Below are 15,574 nucleotides of genomic sequence, written 5' to 3'. Positions count from 1 at the left end.
TGTATGATAGGATGTATGATACATTGTCCATATTACATGGCAAAGACATGTAGTAGAATTTTACAATACAAGACTAGTCATAAGTTATACAGTGCATTACATGCAATCAACAGCCCCTAAGGAGATGTAATATACAGAAGAACTAAACATAGATGGACAACATCAAACACATTACCTCACCAGCTTTGCTAAAAACCAGGATGTGGGAAATCAAGGCTTTTATGAGCACATCATTTTATGTATGCCTCTTCCCGCAGAGCAAGATATGAAAAAGAAAACCGCCGTTAAGTGCTCAGAGCGCAAACAGCTGATGTCCATTGTGAGCAAGTTACTGTCCGTGATTTGCTGTTCAATTGTTATCTGGTTTGCAAACTCACATTAACATGTTTTCCCCATGTGGAAGTCTGTATGGTGGCTCATTCAACAATCTAATGTGCAGCTCATTAGCTGTTACTCCACCCACTTCTATTCAACCCTCTATCGGAGTATAAACTGATCCCTAAAAGAGAAACGGTTTGCAGAAACTTACGTACAAGTCCGTCTTTTGAATCAACTGTGGACATTTATTGTCCTGTCCCTCAGCTAAGCCAACGAGTTAACTAGGTAAGAGTTTGCTGACTGACACACACACTTTGTTACCGTACTTGAGTGATTTTATAGTGCAGTTTAAGTTTGTAATAGTTTTATAGGGATTGCTGGTAGTCAGCGTACTAATACACAAAAGCTGAGTAGGTAGTGAAGTAGGTGTCAGAGGAGAGAGCGCAAGGCTGTGCTAGCTGTTTCCTGCAAGCACATGCAAACCAGGTACATATTAACTTGAAAACACGACAGGAGAAATAAAAGTAATTAAATTATTATCATAAATGATTATCTCTGAGTCTAGTTACTCATTTATCTTTTATGAATTTCTTCTATGCATTGTTCCATTTTAAAAAGATGTAAGCTAAAAACACACTGACCACTGTGACATAGAAAATAAAGAAAGCTCTGTTGACTCTTTTAGCCACTCTGGTCCAGTAGCCGGGCTTGAACTCGTCCTTCCTGCTGTTGAGGAGCAGAGTCAGTGTTTTCTCCATCTCCTTCAGCTCGTCTGAAACCTTCTCCAAGGCGTGGGACTCCTCCACCAGCTTGCTGCTGTTCTGATACAAGAGAGGTTTATTAGACTTGTTAATACAATTGTGGCTTGTAACAGCTGTTACATTTGAAATGTATTTTGTGTGTGTCCTTTGTGATGAGGATGAAGTGCGATCCAGTTCTAACCTCTTTGGCCACGGACAGCAGTTCAGACGAAGGTCCACCATCACCATCATAGATACACACACACTGAGTCCGTTTGTGCAGCTCTGAAAGGACAGTTTTTTTCTTTTCTTACCAGATTCAAAGTAATACAATTAACAAGTATGTATTATTAGAAAAATACCTACAATACATCATAACAGTTAAAGAAGTTTAAGAATAGCTTTTAGGTTGCCAATCCATTACTAAGTTTATCTAAAGCAAAAATATATACGATGCTAATGGAAAATTAAAAGGAGCGGTGGTCTCACTGAGAGTTCAGAGGGAATAATAATCCTGTGCTGTGTGAGAATCACTCAGCTCAGTACAGTGACATGTTGGTTCAGTGTTGTCTGATATACTTCTGTTTTTTTCCATTAGTTGCCACTGCTGTATTTCATATCATGTTTTTCTTTTGTCATATTATCAACTGTGTTTTCTGCTCATGAAATTAAAAAAAAGAAATAATTGTCCATGACTTATGTCTGAAGTTATTGGCATGACGTTTTGTAATTTTAGGTATTTAAATTCTTCCCAGTTCACATCATTATTAAACAGCTCTTCAGTGAGGTTAAGTCAGGTCAGGTCGTGACCACAGTCCATATTATCTACCTCACTTCCTTATAGAAACAGGCTGGTTTTGTCAGGTGGTTTAGTCAGCTCTGCAACAGTTAGCGCCAGTTATTGGGTTTATTTTGTAACAACTAATCTCTACCTAAGGACACTTTGTGCACCTGGATCCTGGTCTCACCTCCGTGACATTTGAGGAAGTTGGCATTGCCCTGTTTGTTACAGTCCTCACTCGGGCTTTGGTCTTTATCTGTCTCACTCTCTCGGGATGCAGAGTCTTTCTCTAACAGATACATGATGAAAATCGTCTCCAGGAGGCTGAGCATCATCAGACCAAATATCCCAATGCAGTAGACAGCTGGAGGCAGAAGGCAGCTTCATTAATGTGGACCAATAACTAAACATTGAGTCAGAATATGTGCTTCTACTACTCATATGAAATACAGTCCAATAAAGGCAAGACTCTGAGCTTCTTTACCTATAAGAGGAATCCTGTTTGACGAGGAAGGCAGGATTTCATTCAGAATAAGCTGCATCACAGTGACAGCAAGCAGCACAGTGACCTTGAAGCTCAGCTTCTCGCCCCCGTTGTCTGAGATCAGGAAGGAGGCCAAGTCCAGACACAAGAAGAACAGGACGGGTACTATGAAGTTGACGATGTAGAGTGTTGACCTCCTCCTCATGCTGATCTGTTAAATGATGTTTAAGGTTCAGGTGAAATACTCAAGTGCAACTACCGCAATCTGTACAGAAATAAGTAGTTTCTATCAGAGTACATCTGTATCTATTCATACCCACAGTGTAAATGATGATGTCTTGGTCGAGTAAATCGCTGGCGTTGTTGGAAGTGACTGTCATGTTGATGAACAGCCATTCGTACTGGGTCAGCAACATCTCCCGAGTCCACTCTGTGGCCTCTGAAGAGTTGTCGATTGGCTGCAGCCGGATGTCCTTGGCTGGGGGGGAGATGAAATTTGTAGACCAGATATAGTGATGTGACAATTAACTCTTATAAACACAACTTGTCGTGCTCTCACCAGTGTGTATGACAGACTTGAAGGAGAGGCTGCAGCGCTGTATGTCGAAGGGGAAATTATAAATGTGCATCCTGCAGGTGCTGTCCAGCACCTGATCATTCTGGACTTCAACGTAACCTTTGTTGTTGATAGTGAGATAAGGACTCAGAGGTGCTTTGTCCCGCTCTATCCTGTATGAAAACACATGGAGACAAGTGAACACACAATGCATTGACGGCAAAAGCTTAAAAACTAGAGATTCACCGATATTGATATAATACCAGTGCTCTGTTTTTCCCAAATTTACAATCTGTATGCTCATGGCATGGAAATTATTGTATGAATCAATTTTTATAAAAGGTAACTTGATGGTGTGCATACAAACAACTGGATGGAAATTCACTTTTTGACAATACAATCATAAAGAAATGTGTTAAAATGCTGTTGCACCTTGAAATGGGGAGCACTTTAAATGTCAAGTGGTGTTTTAGCATCCAAACACTTTACCAAACCTACACTTACTTACTTACATTTCTTCAATAGTAAGATCTGGCTTCCACAGTATCTCAGTGGGAAGAGAAACATTATCAATTCCACAAAATTGATTTGGATCCCAGGAAATATATTCATTGTGCCACCACTACAGGGGAAAATGTGACAAAATCAGGAAAAAAAGGGACAGTGAGAAAGAGGGACAAAAATTAAAAGTGCTCTGAAGAAACTAACTTTATAACTCACCATGTCTGTCCAAATGTAAGGAATGAATTTTTGGTCTTTCTCAATCTGTAAGCAAAGAAATATGTGTGAAAATCTTTTGAGACAGAAAACATGACAGCATAACACAATTATCTATCACACAGAAAAACTGTGATATAAGAAAACAGCAGCATTTCCAACTCTGTGTACATTAACGTCAGAGGTTCATATGCACTTGTTCTGAACAGACATGAATCACATGAGGCAGTGTATATTATTTCGAACCTACAAGAGAGCACTTACAGAGCACAGACCTCATTACAGAAAGATTTAATGTTGTGCATTACAACACACAGTAATATACAGAGACTACTAAAAATTTTAAGAACACCTCAAAAAAAAAAAAACCCACATAAATCACCACATAAAACTTGTGGTTTTGGCTTGGCTAAAAACCAGACAACCAACTACACAATATCAAAAGCTAGCTGATGAGATAGCTACAGAAAACCATAGCTAAAACTAGATTTAAAACTTTCTTTCTCTGTCTATGTCTAACAAAATATATGTTTTTGATAAACCAATGTTAGTTATTAAGTTTGTTATAATCACAAATAATCCAAATTATAAGAATAAGGCTTGCTAAGATAGTCCAGATAGCTAGCCAAGCTTAATAGTAACTGCTATCTTAGCCTCTGACTATAGTTGAATTAACATGATAAATGTATTCAACTGTTGATAATTTTGAACATATTGAGAAAAGTTTAATCCTATAAATTATGAACTCTAAATAATCATAATAAAGTTTGTTTTCAGAAAAAGCCTTGCTAACGACCAGTTGGCAATAAGCTAACTAGCTTAGTTAGCAAGCTAACAGTTCATCTCCTGTAGCTAACAGGACAATGAAACCACAGAGTTGTAACGGCTTCAACCTCCGGCCCCGCCTTCTCTGTGTTAATCAATTTGTGAATATGCTAATCAGGCTGCGTGGACCCCACAATGGGATTGGTCAGAGCAGAGGGGCGGAGTCTCCAGGTCCGTGGCCGGCTTTCCCTATTGGTGCACAATGATCATGCCTGTCCACACCACCTCTGATTCCTAATGGGCGATTATTTAGACATTTAGACATTAATGTTACATCCACTAACCTATATATATATCAGACAGCCTACACCTATGGTTTCTTTTGATACATAGGACCAATACTGTAATACTGTAATAAGCTCATCTCAATGTAAATAGTAATTATCATTTGTAAAAAACTTTAACCACTCACCACGTCAAGAATGGCATAGAGCAGAACTTCTAGGTTAACCCGTGTGGGGTGTTTGTAGTTTCTTACAGGCCGGGTCATGAAGTACTGCTCATTGTTTTTGGTCAAGTTCAGGTAGTTTAAAACATCCTGATAGCTGCAGTTATCTTCAGAATACACCCCGTCTGAAGCAAAGACACGAAGACCCATTCACTATGAGACAAATTACTCTTAAAAGGAAAGAAATCACAAACATGATCGTTCCCATGCTCTTAACTTTTCATTTAAATTAGAAGTTCAGAGCCACGGTGTTTGTCTGGACATCAGAGTGAGTTTGTAATTACTTCATGTTTTCACATGTGACTATACTAAATAATTACAGCAAAACTGGTGAAGGGATGGGGCATGGTCCAGGGAAGAATGAGGATCTCATTAAAAAGGCAGATCCAGGATTTTTTTTTTTAATCAATTAATATTATGAGATATGGTATTTTTCAAAATTTTCATCAATTTCTAATGAAATAACACGTGGATCTTGATGTGAAAAATCAGTCATATTTACGCTGTTAATATCTATGAGTCTGTACAATTACAAATGTTTTCAATCAATGTCTTTTTATTACCAGAGGTAATGACAAAAACATTCATCTCTGTCGCTGGGAATCCACTGCTTCTGAATTTATAATTAAACCTGGCAAAACATGAGCGTACAAATATCTGCCGTAATATCCAGTGGCCATTATAAGACGGGCGTAAGTCCAACTGGGGCTCTCTATCTGAGATCCATTAGCTATGAAATGTCCAAATGCATCTGCTCTCAATTTAGTTCACAGAGCTCCCTCAGAGTGCTATTACCTGTATGTCTTATTAAGTCCAATGTCCCTCTACTATTATTTCCAAGGTAAACTGCATCTTTTTAAAATGTCATTAAAATATGATTGAGTCAAATTCAACCCTGAGAGCATCACGCAGGTTATTTTTGTCATTATAAACACGAAGCGGACACATGCAAATCACAAACACATAGGAGAGCAACTCAGCATATCCGCCTGCTTTCTTAAAAAAGTCAGTGTAGTTTGGTTTAAATTAAGCAAAGTTCAAGAAATAAGTTCTGCCTTCTCAGGATTCACCTGCATGTACCAAGCTGAACACAATCCAAGCTTACCTGTGTGGAAGAGCAGGAAGAGGAAACCAGCAAGCATCATGACTGCAACAGTTGTGCAAGACATCTGTACAGTAAACGTCTATCCCTCTCCTCTTCGTAATGTCTGGAAACGTCAAGTCTGTTGCAATAATAATACAGCTGCCTCATGCTGGAAGAGGGCCGGACAAACTGAAGGACCAAAGCTTTCTGTTTTGTTTCTGTTTTTTTCTAATACCATTGCTCTAATAGCCATCCGGAGACAGCAGTCATCTCAACATCTCTCAGGGGACTTTTACGGAAGAGCAAGAGGCTGTAAGACTCATGGTAAAGTTAAAAACAGCCTGGAATGAATGTTTAATCGTAAACGTTCAGTAACTGCAGCTAAATAAACATTTTACATCGAAATCCCCACAACAGGATCAGTAACACCCGAGACTCTCCACTCAGTATGCTGTCATTAACACTGAAATTACAGTTATAATATGAATACTGTATAATTGATTTAATGTTGATGTGAGTTTTTCACCTACTGAGATGGACAATTGATAATCAGTGGTGGAAAGTAACTAAGTACATTTATTCAAGAAATTAAGTATTTTGAAGTCGTACTTGTACTTGGTATTTTCCGTGTTCTGCTACTTTCTACTTCATCACATTTATTTGATAACTTTCTAACTTGAAATTCACAAACTAGTAGTAGCTATATAAAGTACTTAAATGAGCCTCACTATCCTTTACCAGCTGCAATATGATGCAAACATTCATGCATTAGCAATAGTGAAATACATATTACTCTGACATACTTTAAATTTGTGAACGCAGGATGTTTTTTGTTATTGCTGCTTTTACTTAAAAGATCTGAGTACCTCTCTTACTATACTATCTACAATACTTGTACTTTTGATGTTGATGATTTTTAGTTTGACTGTCAATGATTCATTTTTTGCGGTAAGAAAACTAATGTTGCATTATACAACAATGACACAATACTGAAGTTTGATACATGAATTACCATTCAAGCAATCCAAAAACAGCTATTATAACAGTTTTTTTTATCACTCTCTTTATTGACACAAGCATAATATTTAGTTTAGTTTAGTTGCATTTGGAGACTAAAGTCATGTTTGTTTTATATTTGACAAAACCTGTCTCTTTATATTGGTTTTTAATCATCAACTTGGAATTACCTCATATCGGCAAAGACCAGCACTATCAAACAGGACATGGAAATTTGAAGCTGAATATGGCTATCTGCAAAAAGTAGAGTACACCACCTTGTGGTGGTGTAAGGAAAATGTCAGAGGTGCAAGAGGAAAGGTTAAGGAATTTCACAATTCATCCTGATGAATGTATGTATGTATGTGTGTACTAAATTTCACGGCTACTAATCCAATAGTTGTTGAGACATTTCATCCAAACCCACAAAGGTGAACCTCACAGACGCTGGAGGAAACCTCAGGGGACGCCAGAGGAAAAGTCAGAGCATCACCAAAGTCATTAGGATTCATCCTCTGGGGAACATGAATGTCTATCATCCAATAGTTGTTAAGCTCTTTCAGTCTGGACCAAAGCGGTGGACCTACCAACATGACCTTCCTTACAGCTATGCATGACTAAAAATATCATCCACCGTGATTCAAAGAGATGAGACAGCAAGAAAGGAGCTGGTCAGTCCTTCTTATAGACGCTGTCGCTGTGTGCACACATCTTTGCCTCCTCTTGTTACTGAGTGTGTCCCCTACAATAACACTAGATCCGCACTGTTATGGACAAAATGAACGGCCGGCTTCCTTTCATCCTGTTATCAGGATATCAGGCTGGTGAGGATGGACATGATTGGTTTAAAGCCTGAGTGACCGATGAGCTGTGCGATGAAAGAGGACTGAAACAGGACAGGAAAGAAACATTTATTTGTCCAAATGAAGAGATAGTGTGAACATTTACAGTGTAAAACATATGACAACAGTGAGGTCAGCGAGCCTGTGTGCTTGTGTGTGTGTGTGTGTGTGTGTGTGTGTGTGTGTGTGTGTGTGTGTGTGTGTGTGTGTCTGTTTAACAATGTTGTCAAAGTGAAGGATTTGAACTGGAAGCAATACATTTTTCTCTTTCTCTCTGTTGCAGCTGATTGTTCTGATTGGATTACATTAGATTCGGCTTGTCCCCATTCTTGTCACGTTGCACAGATTTTAGGAGGCAGTCAAGATCACATTATGATGCATCTTGGGGTAACTATTAATCTCCTGCAACATAAACCACTGGACACAGCTGCACCTTCGTTTATACAACTCCATCAACTGTTTTTATGCCTCTGCGCCGGCGACAGTCAGGGCCAGAGGCATTATGTTTTTGGGTTGTCCGCATGTACGTCGCATTCTCGTGAACACGATATCTCACTAACTCTTTGAGGGAGTTTCTTCAAATTTGCCACAAACATTCACTTGGACTCAAGGATGAACAGATTAGATTTTGGTGGTCAAAGGTCAAAGTCACTGTGACCTCACAAAACACGTTTTTGGTCATAACACACAAATTCATATGCTAATTATGATTTAATTCAAATTTCTAATAGGATAAAAGGATGAGGTAATGACATTTTATATCCAAACGGTCAAATGTTAACTTCACTGTGACATCATAATGTTCTGCAAAAACACTTTGATTGTGACCATATTTCCTACAACTTGGCAGGTAGGCGGAGGCGTACAACCAAATCTATCGTCAATAGATGGATCTGTGGCTTCGTCTATGATGAAGACTTTTTAAATCCTGTTTTTTACAAATCATCAGTGGAAGGTAAGCATGTAAACAAAAACATTTTTGAAGTCTTATTACTCATTTATTTTAGCCTACAAGTTGATCATAAATTCACATTTGCTGTCAAAGATTTCAAGACTAATGCACTTTACAAGAACGACGTGACGGATTCTACAGAGAAATCTTTACAGCATGCGTCAAAGTGGAAAAGAAACGGACACAGAGAACTGGTTGACTCCATCAAATACATCAACAAATCATATTTTCACACAGAGGGCTTGCAATATAGAAACGGAGGTACGACAAGGTATTAAAGTACTAGGTAGGTAGGTGTTAAATCTCTAACTGTTCCATTCATTGAAGATGAGGGATAGAAACAGTGACACGGTGGTGACGTAGAAAACGAAGAAGCCTCTGTTGATTCTTGTGGCCCAGTGGTTGGACTTCCCTCCCTCTTCTTTGGAGCTCAGATGCAGATTCAGAGTTTCCTGCAGCTCCTTCATCTCCTCCAGAATCAGCAGCAACACATGAAACTCTCCTGAATGAACGCATTTGTTAACCTGCACACACACACACACACACACACACACACACACACACACACACACACACACACACACACACACACACACACACATGCAGCCACAGTCAACTCAGAGTGGCTTTGTTCTCCCACTGTGATTCAGATGGACGAAGTTGTGTTGTTTCTTACATGTGTTGTCGGGGAGAATTTTTACTTTTTTACATGACAAGTCATTGCATCTAAACAAGCTGAAAACTGGAGTTTTTAGATGTGAAAGGTTCGTAAATATATTGAATTTTGCTGCATTATCACAACAGTGTGGACTGATGCCTCCAGTACCTTTGACTTCGGCAACTCTGAGAAGTTATCACCCTGGCAACTATTTTCTCCTTCATCATGCTGCTTGCAAGGTAATATCAACCAATAGGATTGTAAAGCAATCTACAAGGAATGTGCACTGGCCAATGCAGAGCCTGGAAGAATAACGTTGCGTTGTGACTCTTTTTTCATGTTTAAGAAGTGGTCTGTTTTGAACACTCGTTTAATAACTCAAGACCCCAGATTTGAACTAGTTATAATGTGAACTGCAGGACTGTATCAATAATCTTGTACCTCTTCAGCCAGTGGCAGCATTTCATGCCGTTTCTCAGCGTCAGACACTTTGCTGATGCATGAACAGCAGGTCTGTCTTTTCTCCCCTGAAAACACAAGGTTTGACACAAGAGAGGAAAAACCGCACACGCAGAATGATTCACAATGACTGTCTACTGCAAGTAAAACGGCACCGGAAAGCTTTCTTTCAAATCAAAGTTTTTTTCTATTTTATTAAATGTTTGTGACTAAATATGAAAAAATATTAGATAATAGACTAAAACCAGAATAAATTCTCCAAAATATGTTAGCACCTGATAAAGCTGTGACCACTGCTCTTGTCTGTGATGCGGGTCTCACCTGCGTTACACTTATCGCTTTTGATGTTTTCCTGTTTGGCCTCCGTGTCGTCCTTCAGCCTGAGCTTCTCCTGGGAAGCTGAATCTACTTCCATCAGATACGTAACCAAGATGGTCTCCAGCAGACTGAGTAGCATCAGAGCAAAAATCACAATGCAGTAGGTCGCTGAGAAGAGGAAACAGGCAATAACTACTTTTTGTTTTGGTATCCAGTTAAAGGGTTGGTTCACCCGAATCACAAGGAACACATTTCTTCCTTAACTTAGTAATATCTAGCCATGCAGATTGTTTTGGTTTGATTTGCCCAGTAATCTGTGTCGGTATCTGGGAACTATTTTCTAACAAATAAATGGTCCCTGATTCGAATGCGTTGGTCCTTTCAGTCTAGTCCAGGGTGTTGTACCTATGAGTGGAGTCTTGTTGGACATGGAGGGCAGGATGTCGTTCAGGATGAGCAGCAGGACGGAGATGGCCAGCAGCACCGTGACCTTGAAGCCCAACTTCTCTCCTCGGTGGTCTGAGATGAAAAAGGAGGCGAGATCCAGACTCAAGAAGAACAGGATGGGCAACAGGAAGTTGATGACATGTAGGAGGGGCCTCCGCCTCATGGTGAACTAGGAAAGTGTGGAAAGTGTATATACTTGGTCAATTTAGAATATAATATGCACATAAGCTACAAGGGCAGTGTAAAAAAAAAGAATATGAAATAAGTAATCATTTATTAATCGCAATTGAGGTAAAAGTTTCAAATAATTGTCACATTGATTTGAAGTCAGATGGCCCAGGCCTAACACTTGTATTCTCCGCTCATTTATTCAGGCCTTTCCTGTAATTTGTCACCCGTCTGTGTCTCTCCCTGTGTTGCTTACAGTGTATATAAGCTGTTCCCACTCTCTGTTGTCGTAGGTGAAATTGTGGTTGTTGACAGACAGTTGGAGGAACTCCCACTCTCCCTGAGTCTTCATCACCTCTCTGGAAAACTGAGTGGCCCGAGACGAGTTGGAGGAAGGAAGGAGCCGAATCTCATCAGCTGTTTTGAGAGAAGAGGGGGAGATTTTGAGTGAAAGTGGGTATGAAAACATGGATGGATTACTGAACAAGTCTATCGGGCACATATCAAGGGGTGAGAGTGGCCAGGGCCTCTGTCTGGAGTGACTCCTAACATTTCTCGTTGCAATGTAAATCAAATGACTGCAAAGAAAGAGAAAACGACCACAAAGGGACTCAAAACAACTGGAAAGCGCCTCAAAAGAACGACAAAGAGATGTAAAACAACTGCAGAGACACACAAAGTGACTACAGTGAGACAACAACTACAGAGAGACTCAAAGAAACTATAGACTCTAAACAACTACAAAGACACAGACACATTCCCCTGGGGGTCCTATGCAGAAGGGGTTATGGGTCATGTCCGTCAAACATGTCAGGGGCCTATTTTCTCATCAGTCAGAGACACACACACACACACACACACACACACTCCCTCCCTCACCACAGTGTATCGCAGAACCAATGGAGATGTTGCATCTCTGTGTGTCGAAGGGGAACTTGTGGACGTCCATTTTACAGGTGCTGACCACCTTCACGTCCTCTTCAGAAGTGACCATCCCATTGTAGGACACGTGCATGTAGGGATTCTGAGGGGACTCGTCTTTCTGTATCCTGAGACAACACACAAAGGTGCGTTTTTCAACGTGTATTAGTAGAGCGTGAAACCACACGGTGTTTCACATCAATCCTGAACTGAATCAATAGACGACAGACTTCCTTCTGCCACCACTGCCGGATAATGTGTTTGCTTACTACTGCTCTTGACAATAGTATAAAATGTCTGTGTGTACATTGATAAAAGTGAACACACAGTGAATTCATTTACCTCCTTATCGAACACAGGATCAGCAAATACCAAGCTGTTAAATTAATTAACGTTCAACAGCTGCATGGTGAATAAAAAGCTGTTTTGAACTCCTTTCTCATCCATTCAGCTCCCAGTATCTCCCACTAATCCCATTGATTCAAATAATTTAAAAGGAGCTATACTTTGTTTGTATCTGGTGTCATTAATTAATGAACGTTTAAAACAAAGCAGAGGAAGGTCATTTCATTTATTTAACAAGGAGTGGTGGAGATTTTCCTGTTACTAAAAACAATCATTTGTGTTTTTTACAAAGCATTATGTGGTGAACAGGAAGTGAAAGGTAACTCTCTAGATTTTACAACCAAAGCTTTAAAATGACGATTAGATTTATTGAACCGAAGTTACTGCAGAAACATGGTAGAAATGCAAGTTACTTTTTGCAGCCTAATTTTTTATTTATTTTTTTTGTAGTGGGACCTTTTGTGTGAAAAACACAAGTCTGAGGCAGTTCTGTGTCACCGACTGTAATATGAGGATCCTAAAACGTAACCAATTCCCAAAATCTCAAACTATTCTGCTTATATGTTTTAAATAACTACACTTGATGTGTGTGCGTGTGCCGCAGACTCACATCTCATAGATGAAGAGGTCCGGCCTCCAGAGCATGTCTCTAGGAACTGAAACCTGAGTGATTCCACAAAACTGAGCGGGGTCCCATGAGATGTGTTCATTGTTCCACATCTGCAACAAATTGAAGGTGAATAAAATACAAAATAACTGGTGACCAACCAGAGTGTTAAAGAATCTCACATGAAAAGAGGATGGAAAAGGACATTTTTCATTGAAATAATCGAAAGGAAAAGCACTAAAGATTCACTCAGTCAACTCACCATCGTTGCCCAGACAAAAGGAATGAAAGTCTGTGTTTTTTCAATCTGTGAATATACACAACCACACACACACACACACACACACACACACACACACACACACACACACACACACACACACACCGGCACTGATCAATTAGCAGCATTCAGCAGATGATGAATCACACACCAGCACAGTAACGCAGCACCTACCACAGCCAGAATGGCGTAGAGGATGATGTCCAGCTCTACTACGGTGGGGTGTGTGTAGTCCAGTACGGGCCGGGTCAGTTTAAACAGGCTGTTCTCTGTGGTCAGGTTCAGGTAGTCCAGTACGTCCTGGTAACTGCACACTTTCTCAGAGGACGCCTCACCTATACAGTAAAAGTCATCGGACACAAGCATTGTCTCAAAAAACTCTAATATATTGATGGCCCGTAGCTCAGGCTTTAGTATGTACGAATTCAAATTTCTAACATTAAACACAGTGTTAGTTTGTAGCATTTGGTTTGTTGCATTATATTTTATTTAGTTCATGCCATTTTATTTTTCTGTCTTTCATTGCTAACACTCTACTTCAAATTCCATAGTTGTGATTGTAGTATTGTAAACAAATACATTAATCAACACTTAATATAATGTGTTACAAGCCATTTAAAAAAATCTTTCAGACTTACCTGTGAGGAAGATCAGGACGAAGAAAGCAACAGGCATCATATCTACAGCTGTGTGTTTTTGTGTATATGTGCATGTGTGTGTGTGTTAGTGTTGTAGCTCCCAGCCGAGTGTGTGTCCCTGCTCTGAGACCCACTCTGTGCCGCTGTCCTTTCATTTGATCCAAAGAGGGCTGGGCACAATGAATGAAATCTCTCACTGCCTGCAATGAGAAACCCCTCCCTCAGTGGACAGTGGGAGGACTCTGTAATTGGCTCCCACAGGAGGAGAGGGGCAGACAGTGAATATCAGGCTTTGGTTTGAGTTTAAAGGCAGGTGAGACTGAATGTGATTGCTTTAAGGGACGAGGAACAAATAATAAAACTAAGGGAAAAGGCAGGCGGAGAAGATTTATCCATCTGAGAGCACGAAACTTATTTGACAGTGGTGATGAGACCGTGGTGGGCGCACAGCAAGTTCGGTTTCACAACAGACTATTACTGTAACACATGCAGAGCAGCGCACAACAAATTCAATTAAAGAGGAACTTGATCACCGAACTGACGTGGTAATGGTATTATGAACAGTCATCATTTAAGCCCACTCACTCTCATCACAGCAGCTCTCAGTATCAGCCCCTGTCTGCCTCGCAGCAGCCCGCCGGGCGTTACAGCTGATTTACTATCCATCTAAAAAGTTTTGTGCGTTAAGTGACTTCACTGATGGAGTTCTAATTCAAGTGTTGCTGTATTTTAATGGACTTGCTGTAATAACACTGGAGTTTACAAACAAAAATAGGCTGAGTAGGGCTGCAACTACTGATTATTTTCATTACTGATTACTTCATTACTGAGTTTTGATTATTTTTCCGATCAATCAGTTGCTTGTTTGGTCTTTAAAATGTCAGAAATAGTGAAAAATTTCCATGTTATGTGTGAACAACAGTCCAAACCCAAATATAGCCCCTGTTTAGGGTAAAGCTTTAATATTTGTCCTTGATTAGTGACTGAAACAATTGATTGGTTATCAGAAAGTTGTTGCTTAATCTATCAGTTGACCTATGAAGTCATTATTTGAGCACAACAATCAACCCATAAATAGTGGATTGTCTGTACTATGACTATTACACTCAATATATTATATACTACTCTATAACTACTTCTCACTTCTTAAAGGGACATAAACTATAAAAAAAACCCACTGATTGCCTGATTAACATCAGTTTATCACTTGGATTAAAAACGGCACACTGTAAGATATAAAAAATAAACATTACATTATCTTAAATATGGTTACTGGGAACTTTCTTGTGTGATGGCCAGTCACGTTTAAAGCTGCATTCATTCATTTTTTGCCACATGGAGGCAGCACAACACAATCTAAACACAATACTAAAATGTTGTCATTATAAAGTTAATATGGCTAATGTGTTAGCATTGTGTATTTACACAACTGGCAGACAAAAGTAGCATTCATTAGGAGTCATGTTTCTGTCACCTGACAAATGTATGGCAATATTTTCCTCTTTTAGCTTGGTTTTTAACAACTCCTGGAAATATCTGGCCCTTAAGAAGCAGCTAAATGCTCCACTGTGTTCACCAGCTAAATGCTAACTTTCTCTGTCTGCTGTTTGGTTTTGAGCAGAAAGTGTACGGTGGATTTTTCAAAGCTTTTACAGCTAGAAACAACACGTGTCTCTCTTAGAGCAGAGAGGGTCGAAGAAGACAGTGAAACCAAAACAATGAGCTTAACTAGGCTAAAATGCTCCATGTAGCTGAAGGGAGCTACTGAATTCAGTCAACTGATGTATTGTCAACATAAATATACGGATTAGTGCGGCTGTAAATAAAAACATAAAAGTATACCTTTTAATAAGAAAATGCTCTTTTGTTTTTTGTGTTGTTTTTATGGATTCATTTCTTCACTTTAATGTTATTAATTTTAGTTTTTCTTTTTCAATGTGATTTTTCTAACTACACATAACCCCGCGCTGATTGATGAATCTTTCCCATT

The 15,574-nt window shown here is 39.5% G+C and overlaps 2 protein-coding genes across 2 annotated transcripts; both read right to left on the bottom strand.

Annotated features, from left to right (window-relative positions):
- Window positions 1-211: 211 nt before the first annotated feature.
- LOC130162675 (5-hydroxytryptamine receptor 3A-like) lies at window positions 212-6,011 on the bottom strand. The gene is made up of 10 exons (XM_056366453.1): window positions 5,975-6,011; window positions 4,834-4,994; window positions 3,600-3,644; window positions 3,392-3,501; window positions 2,883-3,052; window positions 2,644-2,801; window positions 2,324-2,534; window positions 2,027-2,203; window positions 1,261-1,343; window positions 212-1,139 (listed from the first exon to the last, which is right to left on the bottom strand). The coding sequence occupies exons 1-10, from the start codon at window positions 6,009-6,011 to the stop codon at window positions 912-914; spliced, it is 1,380 nt and encodes a 459-aa protein (XP_056222428.1). The 3' UTR covers window positions 212-911.
- Window positions 6,012-7,948: 1,937 nt separating this feature from the next.
- On the bottom strand, window positions 7,949-13,753 carry LOC130162593 (5-hydroxytryptamine receptor 3A-like). The gene is made up of 10 exons (XM_056366354.1): window positions 13,585-13,753; window positions 13,121-13,281; window positions 12,929-12,973; window positions 12,670-12,779; window positions 11,673-11,842; window positions 11,050-11,210; window positions 10,584-10,794; window positions 10,182-10,346; window positions 9,843-9,928; window positions 7,949-9,267 (listed from the first exon to the last, which is right to left on the bottom strand). The coding sequence occupies exons 1-10, from the start codon at window positions 13,622-13,624 to the stop codon at window positions 9,049-9,051; spliced, it is 1,368 nt and encodes a 455-aa protein (XP_056222329.1). The 5' UTR covers window positions 13,625-13,753; the 3' UTR covers window positions 7,949-9,048.
- Window positions 13,754-15,574: the final 1,821 nt, after the last annotated feature.

This window comes from Seriola aureovittata, chromosome 21 (genome assembly GCF_021018895.1).
Source record: "Seriola aureovittata isolate HTS-2021-v1 ecotype China chromosome 21, ASM2101889v1, whole genome shotgun sequence".
Lineage (NCBI taxonomy): Eukaryota > Metazoa > Chordata > Actinopteri > Carangiformes > Carangidae > Seriola > Seriola aureovittata.
Note: the sequence above shows the minus strand (reverse complement) of the source record. Positions and strands in the feature narration are given on the sequence as shown.

Bases quoted from the DNA above. Each gene is read 5' to 3' on its own strand.
- LOC130162675 (XM_056366453.1), bottom strand. From the start codon at position 6,011: ATGCTTGCTGGTTTCCTCTTCCTGCTCTTCCACACAG. The intron at 3,645-4,833 runs GTGAGTGGTTAA...CTTTGCTTACAG, and splicing joins TCTATGCCATTCTTGACGTG to ATTGAGAAAGACCAAAAATT. The intron at 2,204-2,323 runs GTAAAGAAGCTC...TTCTGCCTCCAG, and splicing joins AAACAGGATTCCTCTTATAG to CTGTCTACTGCATTGGGATA.
- LOC130162593 (XM_056366354.1), bottom strand. From the start codon at position 13,624: ATGATGCCTGTTGCTTTCTTCGTCCTGATCTTCCTCACAG. The intron at 10,795-11,049 runs GTAAGCAACACA...ACACTTTCCTAG, and splicing joins GGGAACAGCTTATATACACT to TTCACCATGAGGCGGAGGCC. The intron at 9,268-9,842 runs GTACAAGATTAT...GTGTGTGTGCAG, and splicing joins TGCTGCCACTGGCTGAAGAG to GTTAACAAATGCGTTCATTC.